The sequence below is a fragment of the Aythya fuligula genome, chromosome 2 (assembly GCF_009819795.1).
Source record: "Aythya fuligula isolate bAytFul2 chromosome 2, bAytFul2.pri, whole genome shotgun sequence".
Taxonomy (NCBI): Eukaryota; Metazoa; Chordata; class Aves; order Anseriformes; family Anatidae; genus Aythya; species Aythya fuligula.
This window is the reverse complement of record NC_045560.1, coordinates 84,212,917-84,234,624: the sequence shown is the minus strand read 5'-3', so window position 1 is coordinate 84,234,624 and position 21,708 is coordinate 84,212,917. Positions and strand designations below refer to the sequence as shown.

The following is a 21,708-nucleotide window of genomic DNA, read 5'->3' as shown; positions in this document are numbered from 1 at the left end:
CCGATTATCTCTGTTAAAACTGCGACAATGAATGTTAAGCCTTTCAGCAAAGCTCTAGCTTTCTTTTCCAAGTGGTAACAAAACGCTGAAGCATATGGATTAGGAAAAATCTGAGCGCGGGGGCTATCCCTTTGTAGTCTGAAAGCTATCCCCTGGGCCTGCCTGGATCTGTGTCCATGGGTTCCTTTCCTTCACTCAAGTGTGCTCCTCAAAGGCACTTTGTAAGGACTGCACACCGAGTTTTACCATTTCTTCTCACAGATGAAGAATTTGGGAGATCATTGGAAATAGCATTCCCTCCCAGAGCCTGCCTGTTCTTCTCTGGCTGGAAGGAGGAAACAAATTTCTGTCAGACAGCGCCAGTGGACATTACAAGATTGGAGAGCTTAGGGTTTGATTTTAACTCAGTAATATTGCCACTAAGAATTTCCACTTAGCAACTAAACTTTGCTCTGTGTTGTACCAAAAAGTGAACAGTGCTGAAGATGTCACTATGAGACAGGTCTTAAACACTGGAGGAAATAATAGCAATCAGAGTTGTCACGTTTCTGGCAAAGCCATGGGGATAGCAGTTCTCTAAAGAAAGCAGAGAAGTCTCCAAAACTCTCGTCTACTTCTATTTGGCTGCCTAACATGAATCTGGACTATAAAAGGTTTAACATTAATACCGACTCCTTCCTGACCCTTATAACTCATGCTAATAAGCTCAGAATTAATCCGGGGGGCTGACATTGACCTGACTCTGTCTGCCAGCACTTGCTATTGATTCCCAACGCAACTGGAAACAACTGCAGTCAGCAGAAGCTTAGGCAAACTCCTAACAACTGGGATGTTTTCCCCCGCCTGCAATAATCCCCAGCTCTGGCGTTGACACCAGTTATTTCATTCATTATCACAAGATACTGCTGTAGCATTAGTACAGATTACCATGTGGTTAACGTTGCAATCAGAGGAGCTGCAGCGTGCTAGATGTCGCTTAATTACTGCTGAGCCTTAAGTATTAACACCGAGCAGTGTATTGTAAAGAACCGACGGCAAAGTCTGTACAATCTGTCCTTTAGTGGTGGGTTTATTCAATTTTTACTATAGGCCATGGAAATACTAATATTTCTGCAAAATAAATTATTCACAGAGATCACTGCTATTTGTGACAAAAATACTGTTTTTTTTTTGTTTTGTTTTGTTTGTTTGTTTGTTTGTTTGTTTTTCTTGTGAAAAGTCTAGTAGCAAACCCACTTTCTTTCAGTTAATTGCAAGATGATATCAGATGTTTTCAGAGAGCACTTCTGGTTTTGTTATGATGCTCTTCTCAGCTGGCCCATCACTGACGGTCTGACCCCAGAAAGCAGCTTTGGGGTGGGAAGAGGCCACGGTCCTGTGGGATTCTTCTGTGGGCTTCAGGGGCTGCATCTGCACAAGAGGGCACAGGTAGTGGGGAGACAGCAGGGAAGCCTCTTTACTTTCGCCAGAGGAGTTTAAAATCCACACTTGCTTATGCAGGTTCATGGCTGCCTAGACATGCTGCTCCAACCTAGACGGCAGATTGAAGCAAACAGAATTATTTTAAAGACCAGCTGAAGTCTCAGAAGATAATTGAATTCAGCTCCTTATACCCATCTGCTTTTGATGACTTCAGATTCACATATTTCAAAGAACCAATCTGAAACTGAAGGTCTTCTGCATGGGCTGACCTGAAAAAAAGTAGTCTGGAGGGATCAGTGGAAAGCAGTAGGTTCTTAATAAGCTGATTAGTACAGAAAAATAACCACAAACAAAGCACTTAACTTCACGTGTCAATTCCATTTTAGAAACTTAGTCTGCTTGCTTGCCCTTAGTATTTCTTACAGACATGGGATGCTTTCTCAAAGGGAGCTTGCCCTTCAAAGCTGAAAGTTTGTTGCAGCCTGCAGGGGATGGTGCCCAGAAATGGGTGCTAAAGCAGACGCAAAATCACCTCGTGGCAATACGAGGGCAGCATGGAAAAAATGGGAGATTGATGAAAATGAGTGAATGGAATAACAAGAAGTGGAAAGAGAGGAAGGAAGGGAAGTGGTCACAAAAAAAAAAAAAAAAAAAAAAAAAAAAAAAAGGGAAAAGGAAGGGAAATTACATTAATTAGAATCTGCTGATTCTCAGTCTCTGTTCATGAGGACGTAGTTACATCAGTGGCAACCTATGATAATTGGTATGTACTGGTATTTACAGAGAGGGGTTTATTTGCTCCCTTTTAAACTATAGATGTTATATGATACAAGAACCAGTTTGGGGCAGGCTGCAGCTCTTCAAACACAAAATCACAAAGTAACCCAATCTCTTTTCATTAACGAAGACATGAGAACACAACCACCTAAAGCACACAGATCATAAAAGGTTGGGTTCCCTCTATCCCCCAGAAAGCATTCACTGCTCAGAGACCACACACAGTCTGTGACAGAGCATCTTCCTCACTATGCAGATTATCCTTCTGCCTGTATTACACAGATTATTAGGTAGCATTGTATTCATTATATGCATTTCTTTTGTGGCAGCAATTAAGCGAATTAAGCTATTACAGACATCTGTGCTGATCCCTAAATGTGTCTCGCAGGGCAAAGAACTGTGCCCTTAGCATGCCGGTTCTGCCATGGGGTAGATGAGGCTGGCAGACAGCAGGAGCCTGATCCGAATTCAGTACGACCAGACTGGCTGAGGCCACGCTCATTTATTTTAGAGCTGCAAACAGCTTTCAGAGCAGGCTTTAAATCATTGAAGGCTCACCTGGTTTACGATTTAGATACGCGCTTTTGGTTCCTGCAAATGCAGGAGAACTGAAGCAAACGTTGTGGCCTTAAATCAAAAGCATATGACACAGTTTGAACAAGAACTTGGCAGCTCTGAGTTTTGCTTTGAATTTGATATTTGTTTGAACTTGAAATTTGAAGCAAACCTCAGAGGACAGAGATTTCTGCAGATTGAAACTGAAACGGTTTTCAGGAACCCTCATGACATGAAACTTCTGAGAATCACAAACCTCTTTTTTCCCTTTCCCTTTCCATTTCTCTTTTTCTCTCTCTCTTTTTTTTTTTTTTTTTTTTTTTTTTGTGTGTTTTATTGCTGGGTTTTGTTTTTTATTCTCTCCATATCATACGAGGCCATCTGTAGTCCCCTGGAGAGTTTTGCATGAACAAGGCCTCTCAGGATTGACTCTCAGGGATCACCCTAGATTTGCAAAACATCTCTTAATGCAGCTATGGTTTTGGCAAAGCGAAGAACATCTTTAATAATGTAATAAGTGCTGAAAAATCTTCCTTCTTCCTTTATTATTTCTCCTTGTTTCAGTTCCTGTCTCTGATTTTTGTGGTTGAAAAACATTATTTCAGCTGTTCCAAAACCATCCTGAAGCACGCTGTCCGTAGACAAAATACAGCATGTCCTGCAAAACAGTGCGGGAACAAAGATTCTCCTGGTAGTAACTGATATCATGTCAGGATTTGGTCTCACGCCATAAAGTCAGTGAAGCTGAAGCCTCTGTGTTGAGTAAGCAGGACTGGGTCACTTGATCCTGCCATGAACCCAGATCACTTTTGCTTTGCTCAGTTTGCTGTATCTTTATGTTTCATTTGCATCAAACTGGGAGCTCTTCACCTGATTTTCCCTGACTCTGGCATTGTTAAACTGATCTGTGCTATCTCCACACGTGCTCAAGTTTCAGCAGTTTCCAGCTATGCAGCAAGGTAGCAGAGTCCAGCAAATTCTAGGAGACCAAGAGCAACACCTAGGAAATAAATTAATTGGTAAAGGTTTTCTTAACTTGCTTTCCAGAGTGCAGGACTGTGTTGGAACAAAGCAATGGCTGATGAATTCTGCACCAGGTGTGATACCACAGACTTTAAAAATCATCCTGTATGAATTATAATCTGCTTCAGTTACATTTGTAGATGAATTTGAGTGACATGCATCACAGAATATTCAGCTGGACTGCAGAGTGAGATGAGAGAATATTTTTACAGCTCCTAGTAATTAAATTGTGATTGTTGCAGCTGCCTGACAGCCTGCGTTATTTTATAAAGCATCAAAGCATCATAAAATGAATGACAAGTGAGGGAAAAGCTGGTTTGGATGACTCATAATGGCACTAGATATTTTTTCCTGTTCTGATAGTCCAATTATAACGGCTTGATGTTTTAATTGGTCTTCCCACCATCTAGCTAGAGACACCTACAACTACTTGCTACACCCTTGCTGACACCAGTTATCTGGGCTCATGAGGCACATGACAAAAATAAATGTGTGGGATACAAAGCAACGTATTTCTTTGTCTAATATCAGGCCCGTAGTGGTTTGTTAGTAGTATTGGCAGGAACCGCCACAAGTGATTGCGTCTTAATGGAGCACTGTGAAGGAAAGGCTCAAATTTGCCAGAGGAGTGAAAATGCTGAATCTTTGCAACCACTTTCCCAGGGGACAGGCAGTACTACCCATTGATTCAAGAAACGGAGACCCCTTGCAATCTCTTCTGGCCTTTAATCATTCCCTTACCTCAGAATGATTTGCAGAGAGGACCCCCCACTGAGAGCAATTTGAGGGAAGATGGGAGCCCAGGTTTCTACGCTCCTATCCCAACACTTGCCACAAGACAGTGCCATCTAACGCTAAAGCTAGTGACTGCAATCATCAGAAAAGGACACGAGGAAAACAGATCTCATTAATTGCCTTAATTTTTAAAGTTTCCAAACCTGCAGGATCGATTTTTGGTTTTGCCTTGAGACTGCCTCTTAATTCTGTGGTGGATTTTCTCTGTTATTTTTCATTTCTTTAAAGGGCACATAACCATTACAAACTACTTGCTGAACTATTTTCCCGGGCTTGACATTGAGAAGAGGAACGTGTTCGGATTCACAGCACTGATGAAATCTGCAATGCAGGGACGAACGGAATGTGTGAAAGCCTTGATGTTGGCAGGTATGCAAAGCACTTTGCTGCTTCTTCTTCATCATCTACCTGTAAATACTAGACAGTCACACACAAGCAACAACAAAAATTGCCTCTTGATGTGTTTTTCTGAGAGGTGTGGTGCAGCCTTTCCTGGAAAGGGATGCAGACTTTAATGAAACTGTAGACCAGGAGGTGAAGCCACATGCTGCAGGTGGAAGAGAGCTCTGCTTGTCTGTGAACCCTCATCCGTGAACTCTCCAGGTGCTCTCGGTGCCAGATTTATTGTCTCCAGGACAGGTCAGGGAATGTGATCGCTGAGATTTGTAGATGGTGAGCTAATGAAATTTGTGACACACCTGGGAAAGACATGCAGATCTCTTGCTGCCAGCTGCTGTGGGTGTGATGGTGCACAGGTGGGTGATGGTAGTGTCACCAGGGGGCCTCGTGGCCAGACCTATACCTCTCCCTCCAGCTGTGGAGTAGGGAGATTTGGGTGCAGGGTTCATACCCCACCAGGGATGGGAAAAAATTGGGAAATTTGGCAATACAGGGAGAAACTTCTCTTTCTAGCCCCTCTACAGATCTGAGTTGGGTCTCAAGTTTTATGAGGAATGGTACCAGCAAGTCTGTACCAGCTGCAGGTAAGGAACCACAGCACAGAGAGTGAGGAGGTCCATCTCTGCCCACTTGCCTCTTTGCATCTGGGAACAGGAAATATGTTTCTTGTCATTGGCCCCAGACTTTGCAGCTGAATTTCCAGCGGTAGTCAGGGTGAAGTGAAGAGCTCTTGGAGAGGAAACCTGGAAGGGTGAGAGACATTGGGGCAACACCCCCTACAGGAGCAGTACCAGACCCCTGGCAGGGCTGTACAGTACCCTTTAGACACAATATTGGATGCTTTTGTTGTGTTATTAATATATAAATTATTAGTTCATGAGTATGAAAGTGTTTTGGTATACTTTATTTTATTACAATTGCAGGCATTTGGCACAAATCTGATTTTATGGACATGATAATAGATAACATATGAACATCGTTGCTATTTAGACCAAAAATCCTACAGGTCGATTTCATTGTAGACTGAGATGTTGAATGGGTGGTTTATTTCAGCTGTTTTGCTGTCACAGAAGTCTAACCCTTCATAATTTGAGTGTTTTAAGTAGAAGGCATTTGTCAAGCATAGTGGTATTACTTTCATCCATTTTCAAAATATCCTGTTTATAGATGTTGATATGGCACAGAAAATGCTTGAATGATATGGTAACTGACATTATTTTCTGCAAGATCCTCTAGCTTCTTACACTGGAATCAAAGTTTTGGAGTCAGATCAGTCACTTTGGAGTTGAATTTTTATGAATAAAAGTTATAAAATTACTTTTAGAGCTAGAGCACTGCTAGACACAGATGCAGTTTCTGGACTAATATCTGCTTTGTGCAGATGCTAGTTCAGAATTTTCCAGTGGCTGCTATAAGTTATCACTTAAAATGAAACTTCAGTCACCAGACCTTAAAATTTATCAAATTGACCTGACAGTGTCATGGCTTTCTATTACTATCACTGGAGATCTGATGGAAACTTGTTCCTTCTGTTTTGGTCACTAGAAGCTATTTTACAACCTTTCAATTTTTTATAGAACTGAGTCCCAGTTATTAGATTTCTTGTACAGAAAGTATCAATATCAAAGTTGAATATATGGTTGCTGACTCTGTCATCTGGATAGCCACCTTCTCTTTTTCATGTTACTTAAGCAAACAGAAGAGTGGGAAGAACAAACTTTCAGCCAGCCAGAAAATAGGTTTGTTAGCCTCCTATCAGGTTTACCTACAGAAAGTTATATTGGGCTGTTTGTTCATTAGGAACAGTGAGGATAGATACATTGGCTAAAGAGTAAAGGATTAATATACTCCAAATTTCTATAGTGCAGTTTACTTACATGTTTAAGTGAGTATTTTGTGGGTTCATACATTTTCAGCTTAAAATTGGGGCCACAAAGGAAATATGGCAAATTGCCTGCACCCCTTTTAATATCCGATTACTGTCTAGCATTGTATAGTCTGGAGAGATGTAGGGAGGGAGCAGCTTATTCAGAATGGATTTAGACAGAGTTGGGGGCTGAAGGGAACTGAGTGACTGCCAGCAATGAAGTGCTAGGTTGCTGAAAAAGGTGAAATAAATCATTAATGAAAGATTTGGGGAAAAATCAGTTTCACAAATAAAACAACCCCTCAGGTTCTAGTTAAATTCTATGTTAAAAGGTAAGAATAGTTGGAAATATAGGGGGAAAACACCTGTAATTAGCCATGGGCCTCTTGCAGAACCTATGCCTGTTGTACAGCCACAAAAACAGGTGTGTGTCTTGAAAAAAAAAGAGTTAGAGCCAGGCAGTTTTTAACCCCAGTATCTGCTTAATGGCTTGGGTAAAACCTCTGTTTTCTGGCACCTACTTAGGGCCATGCAGGAGGTCAGTGAAGAAAAATAACTCACCTTTCCAGCTGCCTAAGTAGGATTTAACAGTCAGACGGAGCAGAGGCAGCAGCAGAGTGTGACAGATGGCTGGAACTGGATTTTCAAAGTGACTGCTCTTCCCAAAACTTGTGCTCCTGGAGGGTAGCCAAGGTCAATCACTACACGACGAAGGTGTGCTGAGACACTTGGCCATAATGTCTGCTCTTTCAAAGCAAATTGTTGAAACACGTGGATTTGCTGTTTCGGAATGCAAAGCGAGTAAGAGAGGACCCGAGCCGCTCACTCGCGGGCAGTTTGTCACAGGCTGCTGCACAGCCAGGGCCGCAGCGCTGCCAGCAGCCAGCCAGAGAGCCCGGGCAGGAGCGCAGAAATGCCAGCCATAACTCACCACGCGAGACCCATCGCGATCTCCAGTGTACACTGAGTGCTGCTTTAGTAACGCCACTGGAGTGGAAGTGGATCTAGCGACTGGGCTTTAAATACTGTGTGTGAAACAGCTCGGTGACAGATGCCTGTCTTTCTGAGCTCTCCCGCTCCCTGTCATTAAACTCCGCTCCCGCCTGGGAAAGCTGTCCTATGGTTTTGCTTTCTTCTTTTTGGTCTGATGCCTATTCCTAAGCCATGTGCTGTCTTGGGACCCGAGTCCGAGGAATATTCTGGAGCTAAGAGCTCCCTAACCCAAAGCCCTGCTTCTTGCAGGTCTTCTGAGTTACCATGTGTGAGCCTCTGTGCCGAAAAGGCCCTGCTCCGCTCTACCCCTGTCCTGCTGAGCAAGCCCAGCAATGCTTCTTAAGCACATGCAGTGGTGTTTGACATTTCCAGGCCCACCGCAATCCTTTCAGAGGGAACCAAGGGGGACTCAAGCCCCCACAATCACACTGAGTGTTGTCTGAAGGGAATCGCAGAGCTGATCTTTAAGTTCTCCCTTTCCCTGGACCCTTTGGCACAGCAAGGCCAAGCAAAAGGGGCCTGGCTGCCCGTCAGGAAACCCACTAGGATCTGATGGGGGGTCTGAGATGGAGAGCTGAAACTGTAGCTGTCTAGTTAATATTTAAAAAGGGACAAGACTATTCATGTCTTGTGCAGGTGACACGTTCTGTTGAGTGACACCTTTGTTTAGAAACGCCTCTGGATTTGTACAGAAAATCAATACCACTGTAGTAAATCACGCCTTAGAGAGATTTCGTGATACAAGTTACAAAGTCAGCATTGATTTTTGTTGAAAGATCAGGATTTCCATACTCTGTACTATTGTTTCCCTACATAAAGTTTCCAAAACACCTGGGGACGCATCTGTCAGGGATCAGCAAGTGTGGGCCTCACCTCAAAGGAAGGTGAGCCAAGGGTGACGGCAAGGCACACAGAGGAGGCTCTAGCTTCACCAACAAAGGTGCTTCTTTAAGAAATTGGGTGGGTCTGGTGGCAACAACCACGGTCAGCCTGTACTGCTGTGACTGCCAGGCAGGCCTGTGGTGATGAGGCAAGTCCATAGGGTCAAAGCCTGAGATCAGACCAGGAGCCAAGCCTGCAAGTCAGGGGCCAGAGCAGCAAGGCACAAGACCAGAGACAGCTGCAACACAGCTCAGGCAAGAGCTGAGAGTCCAAGCTTGAATGCTGCCACCAAGCAAAGACAGGGAGCCCCCAGTGATACTTCTCACAGCACTTTCTCACACAGCTTGTTTTTGTTTGGGACTCATCCAGGGTGCCACAGCTGCAGCATATCAGAGCTGGCACTTATTTTTCTTGAAGATAATGGTAAACAGCTGTCTTCACCTCTTGCCTGTTTACAACCAGAGCATACTGTTCCTTAAAACATATATTTGGACCCAGTTCCTTTAGCTACTACTTTTCCTTCAGTAAATCCATGCCTGTTATGTGTACAACAAGGAAACATCTTCCACATAGTTTGCCATGTTTCCAGTCAGCTCTAGTGGGAAGGAGTGCAGACACGGGCAAGTGTTAAGAAGGGGACAGGAAAAGTGGCTAGCCTGAAAGGAGAGAGTCAGGAATAGGAAATTTGGGTAGGGTGGGTTCAAAAACAGGCTAGTGAAGTGGAAGGACACGTTTTTGTGTACCTTTTTCCACTCTCCCCTCATTGGTTTGTCTGTTGCTTCTGCTGTAGTGAATGTCTTCAAACCCAGCTGCCTTTGAGCTCTCACAATCCTTTCTTGTCTCTACAGCTAATGAACTCTCTGACTTGATTACATCTTTCTCTTCTTTGCCTCCTTCCAGACTGGGTCAGACTTGACTCTTTGAAGTGCTTTCTCTTGTAGCAGTCATTTTAAACTTCGCTTAAACTACATTTAAATCAAGATCAACTTATTTGCTTAGGGTGCCGCCTTCTATCCACAGCCCAATCTGAGAGAAATAGTTTATCATGATATTTCTGTCTCTGCACACTTCTGTCTCCCAAAGCAATGTGACAGAATGTCTTTTCTTTCATGCCAAGATCTGTGTAGGTCAGTTATGTGTTGGCTGTTTGAGAATGGTGCTTCCGCTGGCAGAGAAGCCCATCAAGAAACCAAAAGTTGTAGCCCATTCATATTTTAGCTTAAACCTTTTTCAATATACTCAAGGTATCTACATTGCCAGTGATACATATAAACAAAAATTGAATATGAAAGTGCTCAGAAGTATGGGAAGTTTCATTAACTAACAGTATTTGTTTTTCTTTTCCTTGAGGGGCCAATGTTCACTCAACTGACCCAAGCCGTGGGCTGACTTCGTGGGAATGGGCTTGTTTTACGGGAAGGTCAGAATCTGCCTTCATCATGCAAAAGCTGATGGATAGACCATGCCCAGAACAGTTATGTGATCAATACAAACCAGAATGGCCAAAGATGAAGGAACTCCTTGCCAAGGCTGCGGAGCCAAAGACCTGTTTGCAGAGGATTTCTGAGTGCATGAGATCGGCTGTCTCATTTCGGGTTTTCCATGGTCCAGAAGAAGACGGGGTCCTTGATCACATGGTGAAGGTGACCACAAGCTTAGGCAGCCCATTCATTGCTCTGTCATGCAGGACTGTGTGCCCAGGAAGCCCACCTGCTGTGGGAAAACGCAGACTGGCTGTGCAGGAAATCCTTAGGAAGCAGAGAGCCGAGGAGATCCGATCCCTGGACAAAGACCATGTTAGCAGCTATGAGAAATTATTTCAGAACTCCAAAATCACATTGATCCCCAAGAAGAAGGACCGGCGAGCCAGCCTGCAGCCCGTCAGCCTTGCAGTGTCTCAAGTGAACACTATAGCCACCAGGAAAACAAGCCTCTTGCCGCTCCACCTGCTCAGACGGAGCAGCGTGAGACCAGGATTTGTCATCCCCAAAGTCCGTATCAGCAAGGCTCCTCCACCCACCTTCCAGCCAGAAAAGGCAAGAAGGAGGAGCAGTGCTAAGGACGACCCCTATTTGCAGATTCCTAAATGGAGGTACAAGGAGCTAAAAGAGGAGCGGAAGAAAGCAGAGGAACTGGAGAAGAAAAGAGCCGAAGAGGCTCAAAAACAGAGGCAGGTGTCTCCTGCCAGATCCAGGACCTGATTTAATGGTAGTGAGGAAGGTTTGAGATCCATTAGTCTTGTTATCTGAGCAAGATAGCAGACTGCGTGCCATCATGCATGCCTGCTGTTTCTGGAGCTGGAATACTGAGCGATGGCCTTTACAGTGCATAAACAGGGCAAGGGCTATGCCTCGGCTTGTCTGATCATGGACGTGAAGGTACTTTGGGGTGGGAAACAGAAAAGTTTACCTGTCTGCTCCTGATAGGAAGCTTAAGAGGTGCCGTCCTTTTATGGTTTCCTTTTTTCCAGTTCCAGGTGAATGACAGAGGAGCACCTTGAAAAACAACACGTATGAAAGGATCATATTTTGCGTTTGTTCATTTTGCAATGGACAAAATTAAGGAGTTGTGCTTTTGACACTAGATGTTTTTCCTCTCCTTGTATAGGTAGATGTATTTCAAAGTTTTATAGTAATAAGGAAGAGTTTAAAATACACCACAGAGTCTCAGTGGGCAGTGAAAATCCAATCCTATAATTGTTCTGAATATACCAAGCACTTTATATTATATTAATACAGTAATCAAAGTTTAAGACAGCATAGGTATTAAACTGTACAGTCCTATATGGTCTGTATGGATACAATTCTTAATGATATTGTTTTGTTGAGTTTAAAAAAGGGCTGTATGTGAAATATTTCTATAGTTGAGGTATTCGCATCCTCTGTAGATATAAATCAGGGGCAAGGACTGATTTCTTTGGAGCAACAGAGAAGCTGAACTAATTTTTGTATGTCACAGTCACCTAACATTTGCCTCCCCCATTAAGTTTCCCTGAATCCACCATCTGTTGTCTCCTCTTCAGTCTCAGGGATTTCTTTGTCTTTGCATTTAACTGTGAAATGAGGGAGATGGTGAACCACAGGTGGGCTATTTTTTTCTTTATATTTAAATTCCTATTTTAAAAATAAAACAAAACCACCAGGCTTATTGTGAGTGTCTACTTTAGGACCTTTTTGCATTATAGCCAGGACAGAATAATCATGCACCTTCTGGAAATTCAAGCAATTTTCCGAGCTATCAAATCTAGCCATATGCTATGAAAATCCAGTCAGTATCAGGCAGCTCAGCCACTGATGTTTGGAAACCATGGCCGGATTCATTGTGAGCTTTGATATTATGCACCTGGGTGCCCCCAGAGGGCAGGACACTACTCCCCTTTCTCAACACTGGAAGAAAACACTTCCTGGCACTGAAGGTAAAGCAGGAATGGACCATGACGGTCCACAGTAAAAGACTGCCACATCAGACATCCTGTCCCAGACCCTGAAGCCCACTGGATATGTGGGGACACACTGTCCTCAAGACTGTGAAAGCCATTCTCCCATACCCAGATGTGATCTAAATTGTTGGGTTGGCCAGAACAGCACATTGTGCTTATGGAAACACATCGTCTAAACTTGCTGCTTAGTTAAAAATAAAATAAAATAAAAAAAAAAATAAATAAATAAATAAATAAATAAAGCACATTCATAACGGTGGAGTTCAAAAGCAAAAAGCAGATGCTACAGTAAATGGCCATATTTTTGCTCAGGCTTTGCTCCTGTTTGATAAGAAATGGGCTGTGGTGTGCTCTCCTCATGGGGTTGCTCTGCTGGAGCCCAGGCTGACCACAGCTGCTGCTCTGACCAGCTTCTTCCAACAATTAAATACAGAGAAAACATTTACACCCTTCACTCCCACAGCACAAAGGCTGGCCAGAGTCTCAATGAATGTGTAAAGAAACTGTACATGTCATGGCAGAAATAAATTCAATCGATTGCAAACTGGTGCCCAGGCAGGTATTGCCAGCTAGCAGGGCTGGGGTCAGGTCTCCACAGAGGTTACAGCAGACTCATGAAACAAGGATTTTCCACAGATCCTGTTCTTTGTACATCTTGCTGGAATAGCTGTGCAGGCTAGCCTGCTTTACCAGATAGCCCTCCAGCCCAGAGCTGATGGAATAAGCATCCTGCTAATAAACCTCTCCAGCACTATGAATATAAAGAGGATTTTGGTCTGCAACTGCATCAGGTCTGTGCAATTCACAGGCACTAATGTTGTAATGGGTTTTCTGTGACTGGAATATAAGGTAGAAGCTGAAGTCATTTCTCTGGAGGATAAGAAGATGCCCTTTTAGCCATCGGTGGCAGAGATGTCAGGATGGATTTTGATGTGGTACACCATGTTGAGTGGTTTAACTACTAATTTCTGCTTACTGCCAGCCCAGTGTACTTAAGAGTTAGCATTCGGATTCAGTGTCGGAAAGCAACCTGTGCTGCAGGGGAATTTGCACTCTCAGGACCACTTGCAGGGGACACGCACTTACCAGGTGCTCTCAGGGATTACCATACGGTGTGTTAGATACAGGGGCTGAAAATGAAGCCTGTTTTCTAACCCTTTGTACTTCACTGTGTAAATGTGTATAAATACGTGGTGTTTCCATTAAAAGAGGCACAAGCTGTTGAACTTATCTGTTGACCTTATTCTTCAGAGAGCAGTGGGGAAGTCGCCTGCCACTCCTTGGTGCAGGGGAGCAGGGAGGGGCAGGGGCACAGCTACCAGGTGGTGGAGGAGGAGAGAGAGGTCCCTGGCACGAGCTTGGCAGCTCCAAATGACATCTCATTGGGTGAAACGCAGAGGTGACACCCTCTGACAGGTGTCTGTGTTTCTTCAAAGCCCCAAAGAAAGGAGCCTGGGCAGTTTTTTGGATGCTCAGGAAGGCCCCAGCCTGTCCCCTCACGCTGCTTCTGAGCCTGCTGTGGCCAGACCCAACGAGCACCAGCAGCAGAGCTGCTCAGGGGTGCCAGCTGTAAAGTAGGGCAAAAAGATCTGCAAGAAACGGGAATTATCCTCACATTTTTCCTCCTTTTAGATCATCACAGGTAGAGTTACAAACCAGTGCAGCCATCTGGGTCATTTAGAGAGGCTGTTCATTACTTAGTTAATTACTCACCAGGAGAGTGTATTCAGCAGAGACAGCGGCCGAAGAGGCAGCCAGCAGTCCTCTCCAGGCAAGCTGAGCTGGATTGACAGTTCTGCAGACTCTCTGTACAGTAAATTGTGCAATTAAACCTCCGAATTCCCAGTCACTAATGAAAAGTGCTAAGCTAACATTATTAGAGATAACAACCAGCAGAGGTAATCCCCGGGCAGAGAGGAGAGTGGACAAGAGGTAGTGGAGGCAATGAAGGGGGAAGCATTGACGGTGCTGTGATTCCTCTGATCTAAACCAAGACTGGCTTTTTGACCCAGCCATTTCTGGCTATTGTGCAGACAAGAGTTAAAAGCAGTCATAAAGGTTTGCTGTGGTCCACCAAGGAGTATATTACCCAAAAAAAATGGGATTCAGCATGGGCCTTCTTCAGTATCTCCAAAGTTTCTCAGGGCTGGCTTTTCTACTTGTTTCAAGTAACCTTTTTCAGCACCTCTTCACACCTTCCTGAGCACAGAGTAATTGGTTTGTACAGCATATGCAAATACATTGACTTACTTTCTTAGAGGCGATGGTATAGATATTGAAATGTTTTAAGTTTCTTTTTTATTTTAACAATGAATACCCAGTAATATGTCACTGCAGCCATTAGGAGGCAAAAGTTACTGTTACAAAAACAAACAAAAAAACAAGCAAAACCTCAAGCCCCCAGCCCCTCAGTTATCAGTTGTTATCAGTTGTTCTGATGTAATGTAGCTGCAGTATATATCCCACAGAACATGGGGAGGAGAAAAGAAAATAAACAGATTAGAAGTAATATGAAAAAAAGAGTTTGAATGGATATTGAATGGGTAACGTACCCAATTACCACCGTATCCAGTAGGTATCTCTTCCTTTGGTAACATGTACATTAAATTTTTACAAGACAAATTTATCTTGTTCTTATTTATGCTAGAAACAAATGAGCTGATAGCCTGAATGGGGTCTGCTATGTCCCAGGATGCTCTTTTGGAGCTTTTTATCCAGCGATGCCTTTGGACACAGAGTTATGAAAGACTTGATCTGAGATTGGGGAAAATGCCTTTGACAATGTCTTGAAACGAAGAGAGTCAAATAAACAGGCTGGCCATCAGGGACCCTTGTTAAAATGTAGAGCATCCAGTCTACCAAAATGTAATCTGTTCAGATAAGTACAAACTCAAACTAACAACCCACCTGCTGTTCCAAGAGTTGTCACCTCAGCGTGGCCAGCACTGCTTGCCTGCATTGTTACCACACTGCCCATCCACCACGAAGAGGCAAGCAAGCAGTACTTTTTGATTCACAAACAACAACACTTAGGTCCTTCCATGGACTAAAGATGTTCAAGGCTACCAGGCCTGCCCTTTGGAGAAAGAAGAGGAGCAGGAGGCAAGGGGAAGCCTGCAGAGCCATGAGAGGCTGTTTGTAGGGCATGCATAGATCCAACAGTGAAAGCCTGAAAACAGCTCATTCAGAGCAGGAGACATCCAGTAACTGTATAGACACATTTCTGCTATTGCTCCTCCTTAAAGTCCAAAATCGTTCCTTTATGTTAATAGGGAGGCCGAAGGTGATGAACACAAACCAACTTTAAATAGTTTGTGAGGCAACAGGTTCCTGATAAATAAAGCTCTTCAGCTGAATAACTCACACAGTCCTGTATCAGCTCAGTCCTACCAGGTTTTCCATGGGAGCTCTACAGGCTTTTTATCTGATCTTCCTGGGAGCACTGTTTCTCTAGGGTCTCCCCCCACAACCCAAATCATAATAACAATCATAACAACAATAATAATAGAATGATAGAATATCCTGAGTTGGATAATAGTAATAATGATGATGATGATGATAATTGCAATGCTCATTTTAACTGGTATTTAAAAAAAATGCTTATCATCCCCACATAATGTTTCTCTCAAACCACTTCCTCTGCTTGCAGAAGGCCAAGGGAGAAATATTTCCAGGGAAAATCATTTTGGAAAGTCCACGAAGGACTGGGAAATTGCATTAGGATATAATGTTTGCAGTGTTTCTGACCACAACTCTTGGGTCATCCAAGTAAGCAAAATGTGTAACATTCATACGTAACTCCAAAGGTACGGCAGGGTGTCACAGTGCTAGAAAAGAGGCCTGGGTTACACAGAGCATCACCTGGTAGTTGAGAAGGGCCAACTCATATTGCTCTGGAGAACAGGGATTTTCTTCTGCCTGGAGAATTCCTGAGTACAGTTAAATGCAGCATTTAAGGAAAACCTCATAAGCTGTGCACTCCCTCTGCCTTGGGTGTAGAGCTGCTAACCACTAAGCATAAATTTCATCAGCCAGAGCCACACTTAGACCAAGACATGCTTTATAATGTTAAATATTCTGAATAAGGACATCCCAAATGTGGTGAACTGAATGCCAGGGAACACCTTAATTCCCTGCCTTGTAATTAAATTATATTAATTATGCATGGTATTAAATTAAACCATACCCATAAAAATATCTGTAGGTAACACAGTCATACATTATTAATACATATAGTAGTAGAATTATATACTTAGCATTTATATATTCATATGTATTTACAATTTTTTTAAAATATACACATACAAAAGGCCTCTCACCTCCCAGCGATGTTGTAGAGTGCTCCAATATGTTAATGGTGACCGCTGTAGGAAAGCCAGCAGTAAATAATTGTTCTGTAATAGCCTTTCATTCAGGCTATAATACAGAGGCTACAGAGAGAAAATAGACCAGCTGCCTTTTCACTGAACACTGTGGAGCTCTTGCATGGAAAAAGGCAGGGGGTTCTGTGAAAAAATTATACTTCATTGGGTAATTAAAGTTTTTATGCATATTAATTTTGCCTAGTCAGGTTAAAATTTGGCACTTCTCTCTGCATGTTTGAATTCACAATGTTGTTAGCATTCTTTCGTGGTTACAAAACCACACAGAGGCTTGTGGATATTTAGCAGGCCAAATGCTTCTGGTTTGGGCTGCTCTTAGGAAAGCAGGAGAGGCTGGGGAAATGGTTTCAGGTGGCTCCTTTCCCCCCTCTCACCACAGCAGCTTCCTACATGAGTGGTAGTTTGTTTGCACAAGCCCTCCTCCCAGAAAAATAAAAAATGAATGCAAGCCCTGAAGAGACAAATGTGGAGAACCCACACCAGAAGGCTCCATCCTGGATGCATTTAGGCACCAATTGAGCTGTGAGCACGAGTAAATGTGGATCAAGAGATGCTCCAGCTTCTCTGCCCGGTGTGTGCACATAAGGTATTTTTATCAGGGCTGTAGTAACCAAGACCTGCTCAGGGCAGTGTTAGCACCTGAGGTGTTTCTGAGGATCTGTACTCAAGGTGATAAAATATTTACATCCCAACTGCATCTGGCAACCGGATCTAAGGTTTCCCCATGCTTGCTGCTGCCGTATTGAAGCCAGTTTCTTTTAGAGGCTGGTCATGTTGGGATGATCTGCTTCATTATGTGACACAAATCAATACGTGGTTCGGTTAAGTAATTGCCCCACTAAAAGCCCTATTCCAACACAAGGTGAAACAGCATTTCAAAAGAATATACAAATGCAGTTGTGTTGAAAATAGACATGTTTTATTACCAGCTTGGCTGCTTTCCCAGGAAAGTGCAGTGAAATAGCTGCTGCTCTGGATTTGACCAGTTTCCATGGCCTTAGAAGTGATCACTTTGACCACCTGGTATAATCTCAGGCTCCCCAAATGTATCATTATAACTGAAATGAAACTCACTTTTGCTGAGCAACGGAACTGAACAGACTAACCGTGCTAGATTAATTTAGGCTTTTTTTTTTTTCCTTGAAAATTTGTTTTGCAAACTCGACTTCTGCTAAGAAACTCATTCAAAGAAGTACTCTGTGGATGTTTGACTTGATCAGTTTTTTGCTTGTAGCTTCTGCAAACTATTTTTTATTCTGTATATGATGGATTGGATTAGCCTACATTTTTTTTTTTTTTTTTAAATACATCCATGGTCACAACGAGCAGCATTTGCATGTGGTTTCCCAGCCATCATGAGGCATCCCTCTCTGAGAGCCTTTCTGGGCTTCCCTGGGGCTTTCTGCACCAGTGGTGCTACGAGTATTTATGAACCTTAAATTGAGCTGTCATAAGGCTTTCATGACTGACCTAGCTGCTGTGCTCAGACAAAAACAAGGCTAACATGCTGGACTTCAACTGCAAGTCAGCTCTCCAAAAAAGACATAACCAGCTACCTCAGTAAGGTCATGTCTGTATTTAAAATAAATAAATAGCAGCTGAACTTGTGTAAGTGAAGAGCTGAGTTGAACAAATAGGTACAACAAGCAACACTCACTCTCTTATGTTGGTTTAAATCAGGCTAATACTCACTTGGCTTACACATACAGTTTCTGGACAGAGTGGTAGTTACTTCTTAAATAAATCATTGGTGTTCCTATTAAAAAAAAAAAAAAAAAAAAAAAAAAAAAAAGTGAGTGCTACCCTTCCATGGGCAGAGGGCTTTACCCTCCTTTCCTGCTTGAGCTCTGGCTTGAGCCCTGGGCCCATCCATTTCATTTTCATAGAACCACAGAACAGCCTGGGCTGGAAGAGACCTTAAAGACCACCCAGTTCTGGCCCCCTGCCATGAGCAGGGACACCTCCCACCAGACCAGGTTGCCCAGAGCCCCATCCAGCCTGGCCTTGAACACCTCCAGGGATGGGGCATCCACAGCTTCTCTGGGCAGCCTGTGCCTGTGCCTCACCACCCTCTGAGTGAAGAATTTCCTCCTAATCTGTAATCTAAATCTCCCCTCTTTTAGTTTAAAGCCATCTCCCCTTGTTCTGTCATTATCTTCCCAAGCAAAAAGTTGCTCTCCATCTTTTTTATAAGCCCCATTTAAGTATGGAAAAGGTGGATTAAGGTCTCCCTGGAGCCTTCTCTTCTCCAGGCTGAACATCCCCAGCTCTCTCAGCCTTTCTCCATAGGAGAGGCGCTCCAGCCCTCTGATCAATTTGTGGCCCTCCTCTGGACATATTCTAACAGGTCTACATCTTTCTTGAGCTGGGATGGGTTTTTCTTGTAGCTTTCATTTTTCCAGCAAGACAGCAAAGTCCTTGCTTCTCATCCACAGCCCATGAGCTCTTTGCTACACAGCAGAGTCAATGGCACCTCCAGCTGCAGCTCATTGCCTCTTACTTACCCTCAGACAATTAGCAGTCTCCCTTTCATTAACACGGATCACAACTTCTGCTTGCAACTTCCTCAGCAGCATGCTATGGCTTTGCGTTATTGTTTGGGTGACTTTAAAGTACTGCAGTGCAGGGTGAGGAGCCACACTGCTACAGTACTGCTCAGATAGCTGCTCTTCTTCCATCAGGTAAGACACTGGCTTCATCTTTAATTCAAGGCTGTCTTTAGAGGATCACAGCCCCAGCTCAGGAACAAAGTGGGCCTGACAACAATCGGAGGCAGATGATGAAATATTAATCCATGCTTTTGTGACATCCAGGCTCGATTATAGTAATTCCCTGTTTGCAGGTCTTCCCAAGGCTGCCTCCTCCTACAAAGCACAGCTTGTAGGGAAGTCAGCCATGGGGTTTAAACATGTCCTACAGACAAGCAGCTGCCCTCTGAGCCACCAAGCTTAGAGCTTACTCAGAACCATCGATCAGTTCTTTATGTAAATGTATGCTGCAAGCAGAGCGACAGCACCAGTTATTTTTAGCCACTAAAAAACACATCTCAGGTTCAGGATGTGTCCTACCTGCATGAAAAAGAAATGGTGAAAATCTATAAATGCAGTAGGAAAGCTCTGTCTCTTCCCTTCCTCAGCCCATCACCCCAGGATATGGAACATGTGCTACATTGGTCATGCTTCTTCAGACCCATGAGATAAAAAATACACGTGCTTTCCCCAGAAAAAACAGTAAGCTGACAGCATCTTTGGCCTGATCTTCCCGCTAACTGCTTTCCTCAGATAAATGAGATACTGAAAGCTTTGCTTAGAAATGCAAGGCTAAAAATTTTTGCCTCATATACCACCATCACACACCACATTTTTGAATAGCTCCAACTTCTGGGGATTCCAGTGAGCTATTTAAGAGATTTATGAAGTCATGAAAGCAAAAGCCAGGTCTGTGCAGTCTAAATGACATTAAATCCCTGTGTTGCCATTTCCCATTAGCTAGACTCTTCTGCAATCCTCATGGCAGCCCAGAAGACACATCAGAGATGACACTTAGAAGGGATTTAAGTCAATTGGGGGTAGAGTGACAGAATGCACAGAGACAAGAGGGGGACAGATGGAGGCAGCAATCCAGCTGCAGCAACACATGAGATGAAGCCAAATTCTAATTTAACAGCAATTGTCTTCCACCAGGGTTATTTAAAAATCACATTAATGTATGGACATGAACTTTGAATCTTCTCAGGCAATTGTGGGTTTGCACCCACCCCAATAACCTTTGTATTTCTAGGCCTAGGGTGGAGCTCATTAAGTAGCATTGCCTTCTCTCATATAGCCTGAATGCACCCCACATCCCACCAGGGCAGGGATATTTATCTTGCCATAATTACCAAAACCAACCTGACTAGCTGATAATACAGCTTGTGGAACAAGTAAAAGATGCTCTGAGCACGAATTGATACATGCTTTAGAATGAGATATTTCATTACCTCAGCCTGGGCAAGATCACTTTTTAAAAGCCATGCAGTATTCCAGCATCATCTTTCCTCAGCTCCTTTGAGATTTTTCATAAATATAGCTGAGGCAGATGATGTGTGGATGGGGTTGTAAAAACTTCCTGTGCAGTGGGGGAGAATCGTGCGTGAGGATGAAGCAAGAGATGGGGAGCATGGCCCCAGGGACACTACAACCAGCTGAGCCCATCCCCTGTCACAAGATGCAGGACATGCAGCAGTTTTTCATCTGCTTTAAATGGAGTTATTGAATTAAATATAAAAAGAAATGCTACAGTCAGTACAGGAATCAGACATCTTATTTTGATATGGAGTATGTCTTACCCTGCCTTCAGCTTCAATTTTAATGATGCTGCCAATTGTCAGCTTCAGCTTTCAGAGTCAACAATGCCATTAAGATGCATGAGGAGTCTCTTGTTTCTCAGAAATGGTGTTTCAGGTGGCCTGCAAACTCCTTTATCAATGTGCTAGTGACACCGTTCACAATTTCAAGATAACATCATGAAAAGCCTCATGGTGGAAAGGAGGGGCAGCTGCAATTCTTGCTTACCAAGCTGCACCTACACCTCTGCAGCAAGGTCTATACCTGTGCAATCTTTCAGGAGAGGCTCACACCTTTCCTAGGGTTCCTTGAAAAGCACTGTTGCTAACATTAATTATACAGACATTTTTCCCTTGAGAAAATATCTGCTGAGTTAGGCAGTGAATGCTGGGATGCTGGCAGGGCATGGAGCTATTTAAAGGCCTTTACACATCTGTTTTCACAGGCAAACGCTATCAAATTGTAACAATGACCACATGCATTTTACTGTTAAGCAATCAATTTTGATGAAAGATAACAAAAGCCTCTACAGAAATGGGCTAGAAATTCAGATCCCTTAAAATCTGAGTCCATATTCTGAGTACCACGCTCCAGGCATTGCTGTAAACGCTGCTTACTGAGGGACTTGTGCATGCTTTTATTAAGCATCACCAAAAGACATTGCCATACGTGGTGGGTAAACCCATGCATTTTGTGTGTGGTGCAAACTCTAAACATATACTGTGGTTTGGAGGCGAACACTTGGGTCCCCCCCCCCCCCCTCCTGCCAGCAGCTCACCAGTAGCAAGCCTTCAAAGTGTCTGCAGGGCTGGATGCTGCTGGACATCAGGAACACCCCATGTGCTGGGG

The 21,708-nt window shown here is 43.5% G+C and overlaps 1 protein-coding gene across 1 annotated transcript in view; it reads left to right on the top strand.

The window, feature by feature from the left end:
* Nucleotides 1-12,380, top strand: part of ANKRD33B (ankyrin repeat domain 33B) — a 39,543-nt gene extending 27,163 nt beyond the window's left edge. Inside the window, exons 3-4 of the mRNA XM_032181099.1 lie at nt 4,801-4,941; nt 10,064-12,380. Coding sequence (XP_032036990.1) covers nt 4,801-4,941; nt 10,064-10,914 — 992 coding nt within the window. The 3' untranslated portion in view covers nt 10,915-12,380. The remainder of the gene's footprint in view (nt 1-4,800; nt 4,942-10,063) is intronic.
* Nucleotides 12,381-21,708: the final 9,328 nt, after the last annotated feature.